The sequence below is a fragment of the Acinonyx jubatus genome, chromosome B3 (genome assembly GCF_027475565.1).
Source record: "Acinonyx jubatus isolate Ajub_Pintada_27869175 chromosome B3, VMU_Ajub_asm_v1.0, whole genome shotgun sequence".
NCBI lineage: Eukaryota > Metazoa > Chordata > Mammalia > Carnivora > Felidae > Acinonyx > Acinonyx jubatus.
In genome coordinates, this window is record NC_069386.1 from 106,504,643 (window position 1) to 106,526,067 (window position 21,425).

At 38.5% G+C, this 21,425-nt stretch overlaps 1 protein-coding gene across 6 annotated transcripts in view; it reads left to right on the top strand.

Moving 5' to 3' along the window:
* SYT16 (synaptotagmin 16) overlaps positions 1 to 21,425 on the top strand; it is a 249,390-nt gene that overhangs the window by 197,813 nt on the left and 30,152 nt on the right. For 5 of the 6 annotated variants that reach the window (XM_053224529.1, XM_053224528.1, XM_015068123.3 and 2 more), the window contains one exon: positions 19,971 to 20,183. The exons of the other annotated variant lie outside the window; for it this stretch is intronic. In XM_053224529.1, the coding sequence (XP_053080504.1) occupies positions 19,971 to 20,183 (213 nt within the window). The remainder of the gene's footprint in view (positions 1 to 19,970; positions 20,184 to 21,425) is intronic. 6 annotated transcript variants of the gene reach the window in all.

Below are 21,425 nucleotides of genomic sequence, written 5' to 3' on the forward strand. Positions count from 1 at the left end.
AGAAACTAGCATAGCGTACCTCACTTTTTAATTTTCAAAGTAAAGACACACATTCTGGAAGAAATTTAACAATCCTGTGTCAACTGAATTGTTTAACAAGAACAAGTTCATTAGCCATTATACAAAAAGAGTGTATTACATCATGAGCAAAGTGGAAAATAAAAGATGTAGAGACACATTGTAAGTTGTAAATATACAACTAACATCCAATTAAAAAACAAAACTAACTTATAGCGCAAGCAAGAATTAACTGTAAATGGGTCATAGACATAACTGTAAAGCCCAAACTATAAAACTCTTGGGAAAAAACCTGGGAATAAATCTTAGGATGTTGGTTTAGCCAAAGTCCTATTAGATATGATACTAATATCTAATTAGATTAGAAGTGACACACGCATAAACTAAATGCATTAGGTTTCATAAAATGAAAAACTTCTGTGCTTCAAGTGATATCATCAACAAAATGAAAAGACATCCTAAAGGATGAGAGTAAGTACTTGCAAATTGTATATTTGGTAAGGGACTTATATCTAGAATATATGAAGAACTCTTACAACTCTTACAATTCAATAAAATGAAAATATCCCACTTAAAAATGGGGAGGGACCTAAATAAGCATTTCTTCAGAGAGGATGTATAAATCGCCATCAGCACATGAAAGGATGCTCAACATCATTAGCCATCAGGGAAATGCAAATTAAAATCACAATAAGACACCACCTCACACCCACCAGAATTGGCTATAATAAAAAAGATAGGTAATAACAAGTCTTGGTGAGGACATGAAGAAATTGGGACCCTCATACACTGCTGGTGGGAACGCAGAATGGTGCAGCCTCTTTGGTAACGGGGAGTTGTTAGCCTATGACCCAGCAATCCCACTCCTATGCATGTATCCAGTGGAAGTGGAAACATATCTCCACACAAAATCTGACCCTTGAATGTTCATAACAGCATTATTTGTAACAGCTAAAAAGTGAAAACAACCTAAATGTCCATCAACTGAATAGATAAACAAATGTGGTATAGTCATACAGTGGAATATATTTGGGCATAATGAAGTACTAATTCATGCTACAACAGAGTTAAACCTTGAAAACATTATGCTGATGGAAAGAAAGCAGTCACAAAAAACACATATTATATGGCTCCCTTTATATGAAATGTCTGGAACAGGACAATCCATAGAGACAGAAACTAGATAAATGGCTGGCTAGGGTTGGGGAGAATAAGGTGATTGGTGGTGGAAGGGTGATGGGAAAGAGAGTGAAGGTTTTCTCTTGGGATGTTGAAAATGATCTAAAATTGTGATGGTTGCACAGCTCTGTGAACCCCTGAACTGCACACTTAAAGTTGGTGGATTATGTGTTATGTGAATTATATCTTTGTAAAGTTGTGTAAAAAATAACCCTCCTCACAAACAAAATAAAATGAAAACTACTCCACATAGACATCTTCTGGCAAATGACAAAAGTTTTACTGTCAACGGTGGGATTGACTGAACGTCATACCTGCAGACCACAGGTTTTTTCAGTTTGCCTTGAGGCAATTCCTTTTTCAGCAATGACAGATGCAATGTTTTTTGAAGTGTCCTGTGTGTGTATGTGTGTGTGCATGTGTGTGCGCACACATGCATGCACATGTGCTTTTCTCTTGTAGACAGTGGGTAATTTTTGATTTGAGGATCAAATCGTCAAGGGCACTTTTGGCATCTGGTTCCCCATGCAGGTTATTCTGCATGTTGCTAGACGTGGTAGTCTCCTCAAATCCAATTTGCATCATGATCAGTTTTAACATATGTTCTAGAACTCAGCATTAAGTAGTTCCAAGGGCCCATAACCCAAATTCTTCAGTATCTTACTTTTGAAAATAAGAATTCTTTCCATTTGTGCTGTACCCAGCCTTGATTTTTACCTTGTCGTAATTATTTAGTCAGATGATTCTGCTCATTTTTTAAATCACATAATAGATCCTAATAAGGTTGAATCCATTTAATTAAGAAAACACCCATGAAGATAAAGAAAGGAAGGACAGAATACAGGGAAGAAATAATGAGAGAAAATATTTGCAATTCCATTAAAGATACAAGTAGCTGTTCATTGACAGGTTTAGTGAAAAATTATTTTTTTTAATGTTTACTTATTTTTGAGACAGAGAGAGACAGGGCATGAACAGGGGAGGTGCAGAGAGAGACATGGAATCTGAAGCAGGCTCCAGGCCCTGCTGTCAGCACAGAGCACAACGCGGGGCTCGAACTCAGGAACTGTGACATCATGACCTGAGCTGAAGTCGGACGTTTAACCAACTGAGCCACTCAGGCGCCCTGGTTTAGTGAAAAATTAAAATAGATTAATAGAAGCTAACTTTTATAAACAGTGTGTCCCTATTGTACATACGGCTCCCACTTCCCAAGGAGGTGTGTTCCAAGGGGGCCTTTGTAAGCTGTTTGGAACCTGAGAGACATTTTCCTTTAAAAGTTGGGGCTCAAGTCCAGATCGCAAAAGCTCATTTAATTGATACAAGACAGAGTCCTATAAATGCTAATAAAATATACAACTGATTCATTCAGCACATCTGTGTTAAGCACCCACTCTGTGCCTGATTATGGTGATAGGTGCTTTTGGGGTTCCAACCCCCCCCCACAGCAGTGGGATGGGGCTAATTAATTACTGCTTTCAATCAGTAAATAGTTATTGAGCGGTTGTTTTGGGCCTAACCCTACACTGTCATGGTTCTGAGGATGCAGACATAGGGACTCTGCTCCCACTTTTAAGGAGGCATCAGGCTGGATGGAACACATACAAGTAAATGGAGAGTTTGAAATGATTTTGAGAAGTGCTTCCATAGGGGTAAGCATGGAGGGCAAGGGGAGCAAGAATAAGAGAAAGGTTCAGATTTGTCTTTTGCGGGGTGGGAAATAGATCCTGCAGGATATGAAGCTGGAAGCACTTTGAAGAATGAGGTTGAATTGGGCATCAAAGTTGGGGGCAGGCAGAGGTCATTGTGGGCACAGAGGCAGAAGGTTGAGAATAAAGGAAAAAGATAACAAATTGGGGAAGACGCGAGCAGGATGGGCAGGGCAAGGGTTGTGGGGAAAGCCGGCCTAGAGGCGGATGTTGAGTACGTTAATGTAGAGCTAGTAAAGGGGGCTGACGGAGGTGTTTTACTGGTCATCATTGTGGACGTGGTAGCTGCAGCTATGGGGGGTTTGCAGGGATAGCATGTGTACTGAGCAAAGTGCTCAGGTGGAACCCTAAATACTGGTGCCCAGAGATGAGCAAGAAGGACCAGGGTGGAGGGTGGGGGTCTTGGGGCTGCTTTGCTGTGGAAGACTAGGGAAGGAATGTCCTCAGTGGTGTCACATTCTGTGGGGGAGTAGTCAAGTAGGACTAAATAATATCTGTGTGTGCAGCAACAGGGATAAGTCAGTGCCCGTCTTAGACACCTTTGCCTCTGAGCTACAAAGGCAAATGTGAGATGCTTTGAGAACACTAGTCCCTACATTAAGTGATTTTTCAGGAGCATAAACTTTTTGCTGCTCCAGCCTAGTTATGGCAGGAGCCCTGTCCACAAAGTCCTTTCAATTTTCTAGGATTTCCTTTGTGTTTGTGAAATTTCCTTACCTCCTCTGTGCTATCTCCAGACCTAGAACTGGTTATCCTACAAATGAGCTTAATATTTTAAAATAAGAATTTTAGAATTTCTGAGGTTCTGCATCTTAAAAAAATACTAATTTATCAATAAATCTTGTGGGAGAAAAGATTTCCATGGCTTTATTAAATACCAACATATGTCTTGTGATGTCTCTTCTAGAAATTAGATACGTAAAATTAGCTTTTGTCTTCAACTGATATTTTCAACATTAGCCTTCATACAAGTGTCCAAGCCCTTGTCCTAAATTCTAAAATCGAAAACAGCGGAAACTGGGGTTGTTTCATAAGGCTGAGGATGAACTGAGGTGATTTAGAGCCTTTACTCATCTCTCAGAGTCAATATTCACGTTTTAATTATTAATGCATTTTATTACAAGGTGTTGCTCCAGACTCCACTGCATTGTTAAATGGTATAGTGTATGTGCACCATACCGGCTTTTGAAAATCCAAGCAAACCCAAATTCTGAAATATACCTAGCCCCAAGTATTCCAGCAGTGGACCTGGCAGTATCAATACTGACCCATCGAGGCCATTTCTGCTTGCTTGATTGAGCCTACTTTTTCTGCCTGCTTCATGGGCTTCCATGCCAGGTGAGGGCCAGCATCTGGGTTTTTTTTGTGTGTGTATGGCTTTTTATTTTAATTTCAGTTGATTAACATACAGTGTCATATTAGCTTCAGGTGTAGAACATAGTGTTTCCACAATTCCATACATCACCCGCTCATCATGACAAAGTGCTGCCATTACCGTAATCCCCATCCCCTACTTAACCCACCCTCTCCCCCCTCCCCTCTGATAACCATCAGTTCTCTATAATTGTCTGTTTTTTGATTTCCCTGTGTCTCATTTTCCCCTTCACTCACTTGTTTTGTTTCTTGAATTCCACATATGAGTGAAATCATATGGTGTTTGTCTTCCTCAGACTGACTTATTTCACTTAGCATTATACTCTCTAGATCCATCCATGTGCAAATGGCAATATTTCATTCTTCTTTTTGGATAAGTGTTATTCCATTGTATATATAGCACATCTTCTTTATCCATTTGCTGATTGGTGGACAGTTTGTTCACCATTATATGCTGACATCAGCCCCAGGGCCTGGCATGTCATAGGGTCCATACTGTTTACTAAGCAGATGGACTTTTAAATGAGTGAATTTTCTTCCATACTCTTTTTTTTTTCTATCGTGCTTCCAGGCTTGGCTATAACTCTGCTCTGCAGTCTCTGAACATGATAGAGGCTGGGTCTTTACAGGGCCCAAGTATGGCCAGTAGCTTCCTCTTGCAGGTAGCTGTGATGGGTGGATTTTGCTGTTTGGAATGATGTTTGCAGATTCTGAAACCACACACAAGCTTATCAGGCAAGAGTGTCGCATCCAGTGACTATCCTCTGCTCTGGGTAAGGAGGAAAAAATTGTAATGGCACATGCTCCATGATTTTGCCAATCCTACCTACTATGCATAAGCAGGGACTCTGGGTCCCACTTTGATTTTCTTTTGTTCTTTCTCATTTTGGTTTTGAGGCACAGACTATTGTATTTCATAGTTTTCTGACATCTGGGGAATGGAACACCTGTTATTTGCATATAACTTTTGTATTTACCAAGTAAAATAATGTGATGGAGGGAATATGGACTTGGGAGTCAGAGTCTATGCATTACTTAACAGTTGGGGACATTCGTAATTTTATCTGTCCAGTGACGATACCATAGCTACCTCCAAGGATATTATGTTTTCAGTGGGATATTATATGTAATGTAATGAGTACATTATAATGTTTAATAAATGTTGTTTGGAGGCCTTATTTGCCTATAAATTATTGCTTTTGCTGCTCACAGTAACCTTAAAAAGTAAAGAATCATTGTTTCCATTTGTATGGAAAAAACAGAAGCTCAGAGAACTTGAGTAACAAGTGGTAAATCACAGCTAACAAGTGGCAGAACCTAAAACTTGGGTCTTTCGTTTCTAATTCTCTGCTCTTCACTTCTTTTCTTCTTCCGTGAAAGAGAATACATCTGGATGTAAAGGGAAATTTGAATAGATTTCAGTTCAATTCAAACAATTCTTTCAGTATGTGGATGGTGTCAAGGCCCCTATGCTCCATTTTGGAGGCTATAAAGTCCTAGAGTGGACTCTGCTTCCAGTAACTCATGGTTTTTCGGGGATAAGCCATGAGACAGCTTTGTCAATGTGAGTAAAATGCTGTAGAATCAGAGAACAGTCACGATATTTGGGGCCACGGGATTCTTATAGAATCATAAGTTTGTTTTAAACTGAGAGAGCCCTAAAAGATCAGCTGACTCATCTTAGGTGTGCTCTGTGTGTATTTGGGTTCAGGGGAGCAGCATCAGCTATGTGTGAGGAGTCAAGGACATATAATCTGGTTGGGGAAGCAAGACTAAATAAATAAAATATTAATAAGGACTTAAATAGCTAGCCAAGAGAGAAAACCTATCATGAAGCAGTACATACTTATTTGCTTAATGAATTATGCAGATAGCATTTATTGTAGGAATTCAGAGAAGAGAGAGATAAAGTTCCTTGGCCAAGATTTTATAATTTTGCATTGAAAGAGGCAGATCCAAAATGGAGATCCAAAATGTCACCTATAATAGTCTTTACACTTTACTAATGTATTAGGCACAATCCTTCTGAGTGCAAGTAACAGAAAATTCAAAAGGGGCTTAAACACACACATGCATGTGCACACAATAGTTTATTGGCTCATATGAAAAGGCTAGTGAATTATTCTATATACAGGAATGATTGGCTCCTGTTCACAATAGGTATTAGGAATGTACAACTTTTGGTTCTGCTTTTTTCTGCATTAGCTTCTTTCTGAGGTGGATACAGGCTTACATCCTATTAGATTATCAACCCCAGCTGGAGGAGTAGGAGTGCTCCTTTTCAATATTTCCAGCAAAGTCCCCGGGGCCAGCTGCCATTGACCAAATTCAAGTTGTTTGCCTATGCTAAAATGAAGGAATATGGGGTCATCCTCACTCCAACCTCGTGGATTGAAATTTGGAGAGGAGTGGTTTTCCTCAAAAGAAAATCTTTGCTTTACCAAAACAGAGTGAAATATTCTAGAAGGTCAAAACACCTGTATAGTATAACACATATAAAAGTGTGTTACTTCTTTTTAAAAGAAATTTTAATACTAAGAACCCAAGTTTTTATGTATTTCCCCACATAGCGGGTGCTCAGCTTTTCATTTTGTTGTATAGATGCACATTTATATCCCTTTTCTGTTTGAAGGACTTCTTTTAACATTCTTGTTTTGTTGTGATGAATTCTTTCTGAAAAGTCTTTATTTTCCCTTTGTTCTTGAAAGATATCTTCTCTGGGTATAGAATTCTGTCAGTGTTTTTCTTTCAACCCTTTAAAACTATTTCTTCACTGTGAGATTTCACAGTGAGAACCCTACTGTCATTATGTATACTCCTCTGTTCAAGTGTCTTTTTTTCCCCCTTTGACTACTTAAACAAAATTAATAGACTATTTTTAGAACGGTTTTAGGTTGATAGAAAAATTGGGCAGAAAATAGGGAGAGTTTCCATGTACTCTCTGTCCTCCTGCCCTGCTTTTCCTATTATTAACATCTTGGATTGAGTTGGTGTGGTACATTTGTTACAACTGACAAAGCAATATTGATACATTGCTAGTAACTATAGTCCATAGTTTACATTAGGGTTCCCTCTGTTGTTTTGTTCCTGATGATCTGTCACTGGTTTTCAGCTATTTGATTATGATGGTGTGCCTTGGTGTGGTTTTCACCATACTTCTTGGTCTTAGGATGTGTTGACCTTCTTGAATTGGTGGGTTCATCTTTTTCATCAGATATGGAAAACGTTGTTCATGCTTCTTTCAGATTTTTTTTCTGCTCCTCTCCTTCCTTCACAGTCTCCAATAACATGTATTTTATGCTGCCTGAAGGTGTCCCACTGCCCTCTGATTCTCTGTTCATGTGTTTGCAGTGATTATATTTCTCTGTTTCATTTTGGATAGGTTTCTATTGCTGTTTTCAAGCCACGAGTCTTTTTTTTTTTCTGTAGCGCACAATCTGCCATTTATTCCAATCAGTGTATGTTTTCATCTTAGTGTAGTTTTCTTCTCTAAGTTTTGTTTGAATATTTCATATTTCTATCATGTTCAATCTTTCTTGTAGTTTCTTGAATGTATGGAATACAGTGATATTTACTGTTTTAGCGTCCTTGCCTACAAATTCTGTTGTCTGTACGATTTCTTATACCATTTCAATTGATTGAATTTTCCCCTCATCATTCATGATATTTTTCTGGTTCTCTGCATGCATAGACATTTTTGATTGGATAGCATACATTGTAAATTTTACCATGTTGCATGCTGGATGTATAACTGTTCCTTGAGCTTGGTTCTGGGATATGGATAGGTTACTTGGAAACTGTTTGGTCCTTTCAGGTCTTAGTTTTAAACTTTGTTAGGTGGGGCTGAAGTAATGTTTTATCTAGGGCTAATTGCTCTTTCCTAGGAGGCAAAACCCTTCTGAGTAGTTTACCAAATGCCCCACTAATGAGGATTTCTATGCTTGCTAGTTGAACCAGGCACTCACGGTTCCTGGTTCTGTGTGAGCTCCGGGTACTGTTACCTCCAGTCATTTCCATTAGCTTTTTCCATGGCTCCAGTATTTTTCCTCACATGCCCTTATCAGCATTCATCTGAAGACTTCAAATACAGCAGGTCTGTGAGTTCTTTTTGTGGCTCTGTTCTTCCAGACTGTTTGGGCGAGCCCTGACAGCCTTGGCCCTTAGATCCATCTCCTCAAATCAGGGAGACCATTAGCTTTGCCTCAAAACTTTCTCCAGGCAGTCAGTTTGGGTAAGCATAGAACTCACTTGCTTATTTCTCATCTCTCAGGAATCCCTGTTTGGGGTTGCATAATGTTCAATATTTTCAGAAACATTGTCTATGTCCAGGTTTTTAATTGCTTCACAAGTGAGGCTAAATTTGGTACCTGTTATTTCATCTTGATTGGAGGCAGACGTCCCCTTGATGAACCCTTAACAATTTAAAGGCTGACCTGGGCTTCTCATGGATTTTTTTTTAACCTGGAAATTTCAATCTCTTGGCATTTCATTTCTTGCATTACAATATACCCCCTTCATTTATTTTTTGTCTTATAGTGCTTTTGAGATCTCCAATACAGAATTGCAAGGAAGTGGTAACAGCAAGTGTTCTTGTCTTTTATTGTCTCTAAGGAACGTTAAAATTTACTTTTGAGTGTGATGCATGGTATATTTTCTTTTTCAAGTAGAGCAAATTTTCTTCTATTCCTAGTTACTGAGAATCATTGTCATGAATGATGTTGAAACCTCTTTAATAATTTTCCACATCTGGTGAGATGATTTTCATCTTTAATCTATTAATGTGGTTAATTACATTTAAGAGATTTTCCTGATACTTAAACTTCATTGTATGTCTGTTATAAATTCCTATTCTCAATGTGTTTGTTTTTGATATATCACAAATTTTATTTGCTGCTTAGTTTACAATATTTGCAAGTAGCATCATAAGAGATTGATCCACTATGTAAATTACCTTACTTGAGTTTATGCTATCCTTAAAAAATGATATAAGAAGTTTTTCCTTCTAGAATGGCTTATATAAAAGAACAATTACCTGGTCACTGAAAGTTGGAAAAAGTCATATAAAACTGTCTGGATAGATGTGTCACTTTTTGAATTTTTTCTATTATTTCTTTAGTAGTTACTGGTCTATGTTTTATCTATTTGTTCTTTTTTAAATTGTTTAGACTGGTTTTTGTTCTTTTCAGATTTTTAAGTGTCCATTATATATGTAAATGTATTATTTGTCTCTGTCTTGCCAATGGCTTATCTTTAAGAGACCATTTTCATCTTGTCTAGTTTTAAATGTTTTCTTTATATTAACATTTATATTAATATTTGCTTTTTATCTTCTCTATTTCTTCCATGCATTTTGGTTTGGTTTAAACTGTTGATCAATAACATCTTAAATTGACCATTTATCATATTAATTTTTCAGTCTTTTTCTTGATTTCTAATATATACCTTAAATGAATCCATAAATTTCCTTCAAGTACCACTTTAAATATATCCCACAAGTATATGATATATGATGTGTTCATTATTTTTCAGCTATAAATATTTTATTATTCCAATTAGGTTTCTTCTTTGACCCATCAATTATTTAAAAATGTGGATTCTGGTTTCCAAAAGGCATTTTTATAATTTTTAAAAAGTATTTTATATCTAACCATATTGAAATTAGAATGTGATATAATGTTTTTGAACCTTCTTCTCTGGCCTAATACATGGCTAATTTTTGTGAATCTTCCACATAGGATTTAAATTACTGCATGTTCTTAGATTGTTTTCCATTTCACCTCAAGCTAATTTAATTCCTCTTGTGTATTATATTCTGTGTGTTTGTGGTGTTAACTCATCTTTAGAAGGGGTGTGTTTTTGCTTGGTGAGGGGTGTAATCCTGTGTATGTTGGGTTATGGAAATATTCCTATAGAGCAATTTTGCATTTGCTTCTACTGGGTCTCCTGGATTTCGTAGATGCTTACCCATTTCCTTTATTAATTTCTTACCTTCAGATATCTGTGCTTCACTGATACTATATCTCTGAGAGAGGTAAAGGCTTGATGTTTTTATTTGTCATAGGGTAATTTTTTTCTCATTCACAGCCCCAATAGATAGTAAGCTTCCTTGCTACTTCTCTAAGTCCAAACTGTTATATGAAATTTACTAGTCCTCTTTTCATAGAAAGGGCAGCCTTTATTAAAGAGTAGTAGTTTTATGCTAGCATCCTTATTCTACCCTTGCATGAACCCAAAGCCGTTGATATCCTAGATATCAGCCAAACAAGTTGGTTACTCCTCTGGGTTAATACCAGGTGTCTTTCTAATTTTATCAGTGTTTCTATGAGTTTGTGGCAGAAAGGAGTTCTATATGTCCTCAGGCTTCCATATAGCCAGAACAGAAAGTTGGTCTGATTTTTAAAGGTGAATAAACTAAGGTTCATGCAAGATCACCCAACTGGGAAGTGTCAGTGCTGGGATAAAAACCGGTACATGACCTGCTTCTTTTTGGCATTCTTCCTGCTTTGCATTTGGCTTTTATCTGATATTTGTGATGGTTAATTTTGTGTGTCATATGATTGTGCCATGAGGTGCCAAAATAGTTGATCAAATATTATTCTGGGTGTATCTGGGAGGATGTTTATGAATGAGATTAACATTTGAAATGGTAGACTGAGTAAAGCAAATTGCCCTCTCTAATGTGGGTGGGCCTCATCCAATCAATTGAAGACCTGAATAGAAGAGAAAAGCTGAGTAAGAGAGAACTTTGTCTACCTGTCTGCTTGAACAAAAACATTGGTCGTCTTCTGGTCTTGGACTAGAACGTACACCATTGGCTTTCCTTATTCTTAGGCCTTCAGTCAGCCTGGAACTAGACCCCTGGTTCTCCTGGGTCTCCAGCTTGCCACTTGTAGATCTTGGAAATTGTCAGCCCCATAATTATATGAGCCAATTCCTTATAATAAAAATACAAATAAATATAAATACATATATAAATAAATATAAATACACATATCTCCCCTATTGGCTGTGCTTCTCTAGATAACCTGCCCAATACACTATTGTATTAATTTAAAATTCATTTCTTTATTCATTTTTGAAGGACCGTTTATTCCTAGCAGTATGTTAGACACTAAGGGGATAGAGTAGAGAACAATGAATTAAGACCACAAATTCCTTGAAACATGTTAGAGGAACTACAGCTACCTAAACCCACTTAGAAAATGTAAGTAAGATAAATATCAGAAGGTAAGCTCTACGTGACAGTTAAGAATATGGATGGAACAAGGGACATTATTATACCCAGGGCAACATTTCTAATTCAGTGGTGCCAGCTTTGTTCAGGTGGTTCAATGCCAAAAATGGATGTGATGTTTGTGGCACCCCATGAAATTTTAATGTATTTATTTTCATCACAAAGCAGGAATTATTTTGCCAATGGAACTATTACTAGATGATGTAAGCCATGTAACAATCACAGGCAGGAGCATGCACATCCATGACAAAACAAGCTGAGGAAAGAAGCATGATTAACTATTTCCACTTTTTTTTTTTACTTGCTTGTGCTTGTCAGCCTATGTGTGATAACAGGAACCCAAGGGACAGAACCTTTATGGGAAAAGTCAAACATTTAGAAAATTTTCCATCAACGGTTCTGCAAATGGAGAAAAGTTATTCATTATCTGATTTTATCAGTGGCATCATTGAGGGCTGCTATTCCAATATATGCATACCACCACTGAATATATGAGGTATGAATTATGTGACTTTTCCTGGAATATGGCTTTTAGTTTTCTTCTAAAAAAGCTCTTAGCCAAGTGAGCATTTTCAGTCCATGCTTTTTAGTTATCATGATATATTTGGATATATTTACTGTAGATTCGGTGCCGGGGAGAGTTTGAAACTGCCTTATAGATACTATCCCAGTAGCCTGACTGGGCTGTGTTGCAAGATAAAACAATAACTTTGGAAACTGCCTTGAGAATGATTTGCAGCATGGGATAAGAAGAAGAGTGAGTGGAATGAATAGCTAGAATTTCAAAAACTCACAACACCTGCACATCTCAAGATCTGTCCATTATCTCTCTCAGCCTTGGTTATCCATCCCAGGCCCTTAGTATCCATGGCAATGGAATTTTTTTTTGTCTTCCTAATCAGAACATTTGTAAATTGTAATGTAGGTTCACATTTGCGTGTAAGGATTCATTGGAGTGATAGAGAGCTCTTGGGGGTTGGAGAAAAGAAAGCAAGAGCAGCCATTCTGGTTTTATGTTTTCTCTGCATGTGCAGAAATTTAATTACCAGGTCACCGCAGTTCTCAGCAGAGTAAATTATAGTCCTGGCCATTAATTTGTATGTAAATGTCACTGTAGCAAGAAAACAACACAACACTTGGGTCCTATCAAGAAATTCCCTTGTTGGAAGCATACAGATTAGAGAGCAGAGCTAAAGAGTCAGGGAGATTAACAGTTTAGCACTTGCTCTTGTCCGGATGAGCCCTGTTGTAGTCATGAACTTCAAAGTGATTGTCAAAGTCAAGTGTTCAGGAAACACTTGTAGTTGAGAGAGTCAGATAATGAGAAATCAGAGTCCAATGAGTACGGACACAGGTCTGTTTAGAATACTACCTATTATAGTGCAGCCTTTGTGTAATCCCCATAGTCTGAGCTAATCACCCCACCCCTGATGCTTTCATGGTGCCTCCTCTCTATCTTGGATGAGAACAGCCTGGTGGGGAAGAGAAATATGTTCCTTTTTGTTTCAGCCCACAATTAATTGTTGATTCCTTTGATCTGGTGGAGTATTGGCTTCATACTTTGTTCTGCTGAGTTTGTTTCAGTTTTACATTTAGTCTTAGCTCAAAGGTTGCTCCTTCTAGAGTTTTAATGGAATACCTGAGGTGTGTACTAAGCCTCTCTAACTTGGCCAGATTCAAACTCCTAATTCAGTCTCCTCTGCAATAGTCTGCAGCCAAAATGTCTGTGTAGATTTTTAGCCCTCTAGCTGTGACTTTTAGGGGGTTCCTTGGATTCTTCCCTATGCAATCATATTTCAGGTTTCAGTCAATTGTTTGAGCTAAGTTCACATGCAGATTTTGGAGTTCTCTCTCTGTGGTTCCTTCCTTTCTGGAGTTTTCCCCTATATTTCTTTGAATTCTGTCCTCCAACATTTTAAGTCAATAAGGCTTCTGATTTCTTCTGAGTCCTAGATGCCCTGTGCTTCATGGGCTTGGTGGTACTTTTAACAGAAAAGCAATGCAACCATGTATCTCATCCAGTGAAATTTCCCCCTTTCAAAGATTGGATCCTCTCCAGATCATCCCTGCTCTTGCTCACTCTCTGTGTCTTCAAATAGTTTGTTTAAATTTTTTTTTCATGAATTTATAACTGTTATTCGTAGGTGAGTTCAAATCACTTATTCTGCTGTTATCAGAACTGGAATCTTTGAGGGGTGCCTGGGTGGCTCATTTGGTTAAGCCTCTGACTTTGGCCTAGGTCATGATCTCGCCGCTCATGAGTTCGAGCTCCACGTCAGGCTCTGTGCTGACAGCTCAGAGACTGGAGCCTGCTTTGGATTCTGTGTGTCTCTCTCTCTGCCACTCCCCCACTCATATTCTGTCTCTCTCTCTCTAAAAAATAAATAAACATTAAAAAAAATTTTTAACGAACTGGAATCTTTGATATTGTAACTTTTCCCTAGTATAGTGATCTGTATGTTATTAACTTTAATCTTTTATTTTTGACTTACTCATATCTGTTACAAGCGGCATCTCTTTGTAGGAAATAGAGTTGTCAAAATATCTCGCAAAGGTACAGGATAACAAAACAAGTGTGCACAGGAGAACCCAATGCTAATTCTTCCTCTGCCACTAACCAGCTATTTGACTTTGGTGAGTCCCTTCAGTAATCCCAGACTCAGTTTCTGTTCTGTAGAATGAGGGAGTTGGGTTATATCAATGTTTTTCAAACTTTTAAAAAGTGTTGGGACTTCTTTTTTTTTTTCTCAACAAAATCTCACAAAAATGTAAGCCATATTAGGGCAAAATATCCTTGACTGTAGAGGGTGCATAGCTCAACCTGCTCAGTGCAACCACCCATATCTCCACGTTGATAGTGGCATTGAAGCTCCTTTGTGGAACCCTAGACTTCCACAGAACATAGTCTGATAATAGTTAAGGCTGGATGATTTATAAAAAATCTTTTTCTCTCCTGCCTGAATCCAATAATGGCTGGATTGTGCTTCCAGAAATGTGGCCCCTTTCTTAGGATCTGAAATGGGCAGTTGTCTCATTTGACCTCCTTTCTGCTTTTTCACTTTAACCAACTTCTTATTCTTACTTCCAATCTTATCCAGCCACCATGGGCAGGCATTCATTGTGGGTATTTGAGAAATCTAGTATGTAAGGGATTTCCTGCAATTGTAGCTAAAAGTAACACCCAGGTACTGCACTACTGAGTGCAACCCACCCCCACCTGTCTCCACTTCCCATCTAGAAGATGTGAGCCGTACTTCCCTCCACCTAATTGCTCTTGTGTGGGTGGGAAGGAATTAATAAGCTTGGAGCTACACTGATCATTTATAAATTCTAACTCCATCTGTAAAATAGCAGCAGACAGGCTTAAGAAATCCTCCCTTTGTATCACCAGTTGGTAGTTTTGTTGCCTTAAAAGAAACAAGAAAATGAGCAGGTGTTGAGCACTGCCCACAGCCAGACAGCATTAGCAACTCATAGAGTGCTCCACCTCCAACTTGGGAAAAAGGATAGTGAGGAAGGAAAGTGACACAACTCCTATTATCAGCTTAATCTTTTCCTCCCCCAGCCCTTGTTTCTTCCACCTTTTCCTTACAAAACCCTGATGATGAGTTTCCAAGTTAGACCCTGCAAGAACAGGCACATTCTTTCCTTTGTATGTAAATGTAAGGCTTCCTGAAAGGGTTTCCACCTAGGGTACTGCCATGATGGGGGATAATAATAATAATAATAATAATAATAATGAACAAGTTTGAGCATATCAAATACCAGGCATATGCTAAGTGTCTTTACATGGCTAATCTCATTTAGTTCTCTCAACAGTTGTAAGAAGTAAGGAATCTCAATAAGGACACTGAAGTTCAAAAAGAATAAGAATTTGCTTCAGTCTCAAACTAGTGAGTGGAAGATCCCAAATTCAAACTCAGGCAGCTTGACTCCAGACTTACACTCTTAACCAGTCTAGCCTTGACTAATGTTATACCTGACAGCAGTTTCTGTGGCCCTGCCCAAGCCCCCCTTCTTTACTTAAATGTGGAAGATAAAGATGGCATTGGCTCTGCCCCTTCTTACTTAAACAAGAAAAAATCGTTACAAATTAGAGTAAGGGACATTCTGACTCCATTGTGGTAGGGATTCAATATTGATGGGTCATCAGTTAGCTCTCTGTACCTGTCCAAGTCATGAACTTGCTGTCAGTGCAAGAAGCCCACAGTAGCACCTTGATAATGTATGAACAAAGGGTTCGTGAAGCCAGGTGGCCATGCATCAGAAAGGTTGCAGAGGAGTCTAACTTCTCTTTGGTGGTGGATATTTGGGTGCTATCTATGGTCTGTCTGAATTCTGTGATTGAGTAAAATGAACAATCTCAACTTCAAGATGTATCCACATCCATGGTAATTGTACAATGTTTTCCTATTATTTTAGCAAGCTAATTGGATGAAGAGGTGAAGATTTTAATACAAATGCCCATTGTGCTGTTTCACAGGTACTTAGCTTGAAAGGGGTTTAAAGTTTATGTTTATACAGTGTTTCAGAGAGTACTATATTATCTCTAAAATAAGCAACACAACTTAGATGAGACTTTGCAATTTTAAAAATTTAAGTTGAATGAAATCCAGATCAGCTATTTAGTTGTTGACATAGAATCATTACAAGGCAAGTAGCAGGGATCTTTAAAAACGATGTTCGTAAAAATTCTTTCTAACTCAGCCTGTGTAATTTTGTGTTCTTAGTGATAAAATACAGTTGTATCAATTTTGACCAGGAATTTAAAAAGTTTTTTTTTTCCCCTTGAGGCAGCTGATGGTAGAGGGAGCATTATGTCCATTAACATTGACTTTGGAGCAATACAGCCTGGGTTTCGATCTTGGTTCCACTATTTACTAACTGTTATGACTATGGCAAATTACTAACCTCACTTTGCCTCAGTTTTCCCATCCAGAGAATGGGAATAATAAAGTACTTATTCTTTGGGTTATCGTAAGGAGTAAATAAATGAAAATATGTAAAGTTCTAGAACAGTGCCTGCACATGATATATGCTCTATGTGGGATTGCTTTTATTATTGTTATAGTACCACAAGGGACTTCTATTGCTACTCAGTGGTTTTTAGGATGTATGGCAGGTTTTGTTATTAGGTGAAGAATTCCCTGAGATCCTTGGGGTGTAAGACTTAGAATAGTATGTGCAGTTTTATTTATAATCCCCCAAGGATCCATAGGCCACTTATACTGCAGCCTTCCTGTATGTATTCACTCCCATGTGGACTCACTGCTCTTCTCTCCTTTCAAAGGAAGCAACTTCCTGGGCGGAGGCAGCCGGGCACCCTGGCCCAACTCTGACAACTAGATATGGCGCGAGTATTCTCACACAATAACATCTGCTGATATCCACATTGGCTAAAAACATAAGTTCTATGTTCAAGTCCCACTGTGTTATTTTGCTTACTTTGTTGCCCAGGGCAAGTTACTTAACTGCTTTGTGCCTCTGTTTTCCATCTCTATGATGGGAATAAGAATCATCCCTACTTCCTGGTGTTGCTATGGTGGTTAAGTGGGGTAACATATGCAAAGTCAAGAAGATGCCTGGTATATAGTGTATGTTGAATGAACTGGAAATCTTTTCTCTGTGGATGATTGATGACTCACTGGAGAAAAAAAATCAAGGATGAATTATGGTTAATAATGGTAAATTAATGAAGTCTAAAAAATATTAATAGTTCTAATTATTGACTTTATAGATGAAGAAAGATCCATGGACTAACTCAATTTGAAATTAATGACTATGATTATTTACATTTTATTTATTTTTATTTTATTTTAAATTTAAAAATTTTTCTTTAAATGTGAAGAATTTAGTCATTTATTACTTATATATAACACCCAGTGCTCATCCCAACAAGTGCCCTCCTTAGTGCCCATTACCCTCCCCTACAGCAACCCTCAGTTTGTTCTCTGTATTTAAGAGTCTCTTATAGTTTGCCTCCCTCTCTCTTTTTATCTTAAAAAATGATGTAGTGATACAGATGGAATGGAACCTCACACTTGGAAAGAGCTCCCATGTACACTTATTCCAACCACCCCTCCCATGCACATATCCTCCTAACTTTTTCTCAGATGCTTAGATGGTCCTATGCTCTAAAGGTGAAGGGAATTCAATTTTGCTCCACTGGTCTCTGGGTCTCTCCCATATGTGATGGTCTATCCCACAACAGGTGCTTTTCCCAGCATTTGAGACATGGGAAGACTGCCCCTTATGATCATTTTCTGTTGAGATGGTTTTTTAACATTGGCATATCCAGTATGTTTTGACACTTAGCTTTTCAGGTCTTACCATGTGCTGGTCACGGCCAACAAAATTGAGTGAACTGACAGCGATGTGCTCTTGTATTCTTGGGCCAGCTGCTCCATAAAAAGCAAAACAGATCCAGTATACATGTTTGTTGGGTAGGAAGTTTGGAGGCAGAAAACATAGATCTAGAGAAGATCTGGGAAATGACCCAGACATCAGAAATGATCCAGAGTGTTTAAAGGATTTGACCACAGGGATTGAGCTAGTTGATGTGAGCATAAAGAGTTCTTTCCACTCTCTCTCTCTCTGGTTCTTCAGCATAATGATTAGAAATGTAGCCTTTAGAGACAGGCTACCTTGATTCAAATCTCCATTCTACCCCTTATTGGAAGTATTATTGTCAGCCGTTGTAGACATCTCTATCTCAGTTTTCTCACTTGGAAAAAGAGAACAATAATGGTGTTTCATGTATATTCTGTGAGCTAATATGTGTAAGCACTTAGGACAGTTCCTGGCACATAAAAAACAAACAAATAAGTGTTTGTTATTACTACATATCTTCTTAACAAACTCAGAAATATCAATTCTTAAATAAGAGAATAAATGTTTTGATCAGGCTGGTACTTAAAGTATTTTCTCTCACTTACAAAATGGCTTTATAATTTCTTCTTAGCTTCTGAATCAGATGGAATCTTCAGGACACATCTGTGAATTAACAACCATACCCTTCCCCAGAATTACTATATGACTTTTGGATTGGAGGAGCAAATCTCTAAGAAATAATTCCTGTTATTTATTGTTTCCAATTTACTTTCAGCAAATATTTACAGAGTAGCCTCCCATGTGCCTGGCATAGAGATAGGGTCTTGAGGGATACATAGGTGGGTGGTCTGCTGTGCCCCTTACTCTCCTGATGTGTGCAGGCTAGGTGGAATGGTTGGAAATTAAATAGGTAAATCTGTCACAAAGCCGGAGGGAGCACTGATAGGGCAGAACTGAGCTCATGGAAGAAGCCGTGAACCTTATTTAAGGGATCAGTGAAGGGCTTTCTGGAAGAAGTGATGTCTATGGCAAGTCCTGATGATGAGCTAGATTCTTGACTAGTCTAGAGGGCTAGAGGAAACTAGTCCAGGCACAGGGAACCCTGGGTGAGTGTGTGTGTGTGGTGGGGAGGGGGGGGAGGGGGAGAGGTGCTCAGGCTTGGAGAAAGCATTACATCTTCATCAGTTTATTCAATATTTAACAAGTGTTTGTTAAGCACTTACTATGCAACAGACATTGTTTTACATAATGAAGAGACATCAGGTAACAAAACAGGTGATGTCTTTATTTTCATGAAAGTCATAGGGGAGAAGAGAGAAATAAAGAGAATTGCTTAAGGTGGGGCAACGGGGAAGGGTTTAGTGGAGCTGACACCTCGGTGGTGAGAGGACAGGAATCAGCCAGGTAAATACCAGGGCAGGAGAGTTCCAGGTAGAAGGAACATCAAAGGCAAAGAACTCAAAGGGAAGAACTATCTTCGCTTATTGTAGAAGCTGAAAGGACCAGTGGGCTGATATGGACAAAGTGGTATAAATAATTCAAAGGGTATTTGAGTTGGGTCGTTGGTGCTGAGAAAGGCATCGGAACACAATAATATAAGCTAGTTTTGTTTTGTTTCATTTAAATTACATATACTACTATGGGTGTCTCTTCAAAACTAGGATACTTTTGGAAGATCTCAGTTGCAAGTAGGTCTGTTCTGGAGTGGGGCTTGGCTCTTTGTGTTTTAATAATAGAAATGAGGCTAAGAGCATATTTTCTGTCATCATTGACTAGAATGAATGTAAATCAAATGTCCTGTTCCCAGTTACAAGCACGTCAGCAACACAAGAAATCAGCAGGGCCTCCCTGCTCAACAAGAGGTCTTATTATGTCAATTAGGGGCATCCCAATGTTTCCTCCTGGGTTCTAGTCATATATTTCTACTTGCCCTTGTAAGCTTTCTTTTCCTGTTTTATTCCTTTGGGCTCAAATTTGTGTTTCAATAAATGCTCTAAAATCTTTCTGCCTGGTGTGGGCTTGCTTTATCCAGACTCCTCATCCATGTTCTTCTGTTTCTCCAAATTACCTATCTCTGCATTATTGTGGCCCCCCCCATGAAACTCATGGCTCTTGTTTGCTCCCAGTTAACAGCTTTGGAGATGATGAAGAGCCATGCACATCTTCTGACAGTGACGAGGAGGTGATCAAACAATTTGAGATTTCTGTGTCCCGGTCCCAGAGTTTTCGTTCAGAAGCATCTAAGAAAGGCACACAGGTGGGATTGGAGCAGAAATCAAAATTCAGCCACCTGCTCTCTACCCATGAAGAAGATAACACAGAAGTGTCTGCCTGTGAAGGTATTTGCATGAAACCCTTCCTTTATCTAGAGCAGGGATGGACAATCGTAAGAACAGCTTTGAGTCACTTGATTACTACACTTGTATCTGAGGCTCCAGAGACGAAAAGAAAAGGGGGCAAGACCCAGAGGCTGAAACAGAGTAGAGGGGGTCTTACCAACCTCACAGAGGGGCTGTCATGCAGGGAACTGGGAGGAATGAATAAGAAGTGCCAAAATCCTTACCCCTGATTTGTGGGACCCCTTCCTTCCTTTTAGGTTATCATTTTGTATATTTTTAACACTGATGGCTAGAATTAGAATGGTATTTATGAAGCTTTATAAAATCTTGTTCTCTTCTGATAAATAGAAACATTTCACATACCTGTTTGCTGACATTGAGATTCTGTCATTTTTCTCTCATTTGGAATCCTAGAGTCTATTTTCCATATATGTATATGACATCAGAAAAATTTTTGGAAACTTTCTTTTAGTAGTTGATGTTCTTAAAACAATATGTGTGTTTTATCTTTCAAATAAATATATGTTTTACAATAATATCAAATAGCCTTTTTCAGATAACACATACCTTGTACATTTGTCCTCATTTTCTGTAGTTTCTACCCTCCCCCCCCCCGCCCCCCATCCTACCCCTCTGTTTCCATCCTCTGCCACATGAGAATTGCTTGCTGGGCAAGAGCAAAGTGTTCTGCCATTCTCTGATGTCTTCAGACTAAGTACCTTCCACAAAGGGGAGGGAATAATACTCTGAAGTAGATCAGCACAGCCTGTGAATTGTTATAGTAGGTAGACCTTGTTAAGAGTCCTCCTCCTATCCCCCCACGTACACAAAATAACCTGGAGAAAGAAAGGTGCATTATTTCTTAGTGCTTTTCTAGTGAAGGTCAGGGATCTCTCTGAGTCCTTTATGCCTGGAACCCTGAATAGGCATAGGCTATTGAAACAGGGAAAGGTCTATGAATTGTAGTTGGTAAAAAGCTAGAGAAAAAGAACATTGTCCACTTTAGTGACCCAGTCTAAATGACCTGAGTTCTCTAATCTTTTCCTTCTTTCCTTTGGACATGTGATTAGTCAAACCAATGGAGGCATAGTTGCAGGTCTTCCATATTTTTCCACACTTAGCAATAGAAAGAGAAAAACGAGAGCCTGGGATTGAGAGAAGGTAACAGAGAAGAAATTTCTGACTTGACAAGGTGGATAAGGCTGGCCAAAAAAAGAACAGCAACAAAGAATATACAGAAAA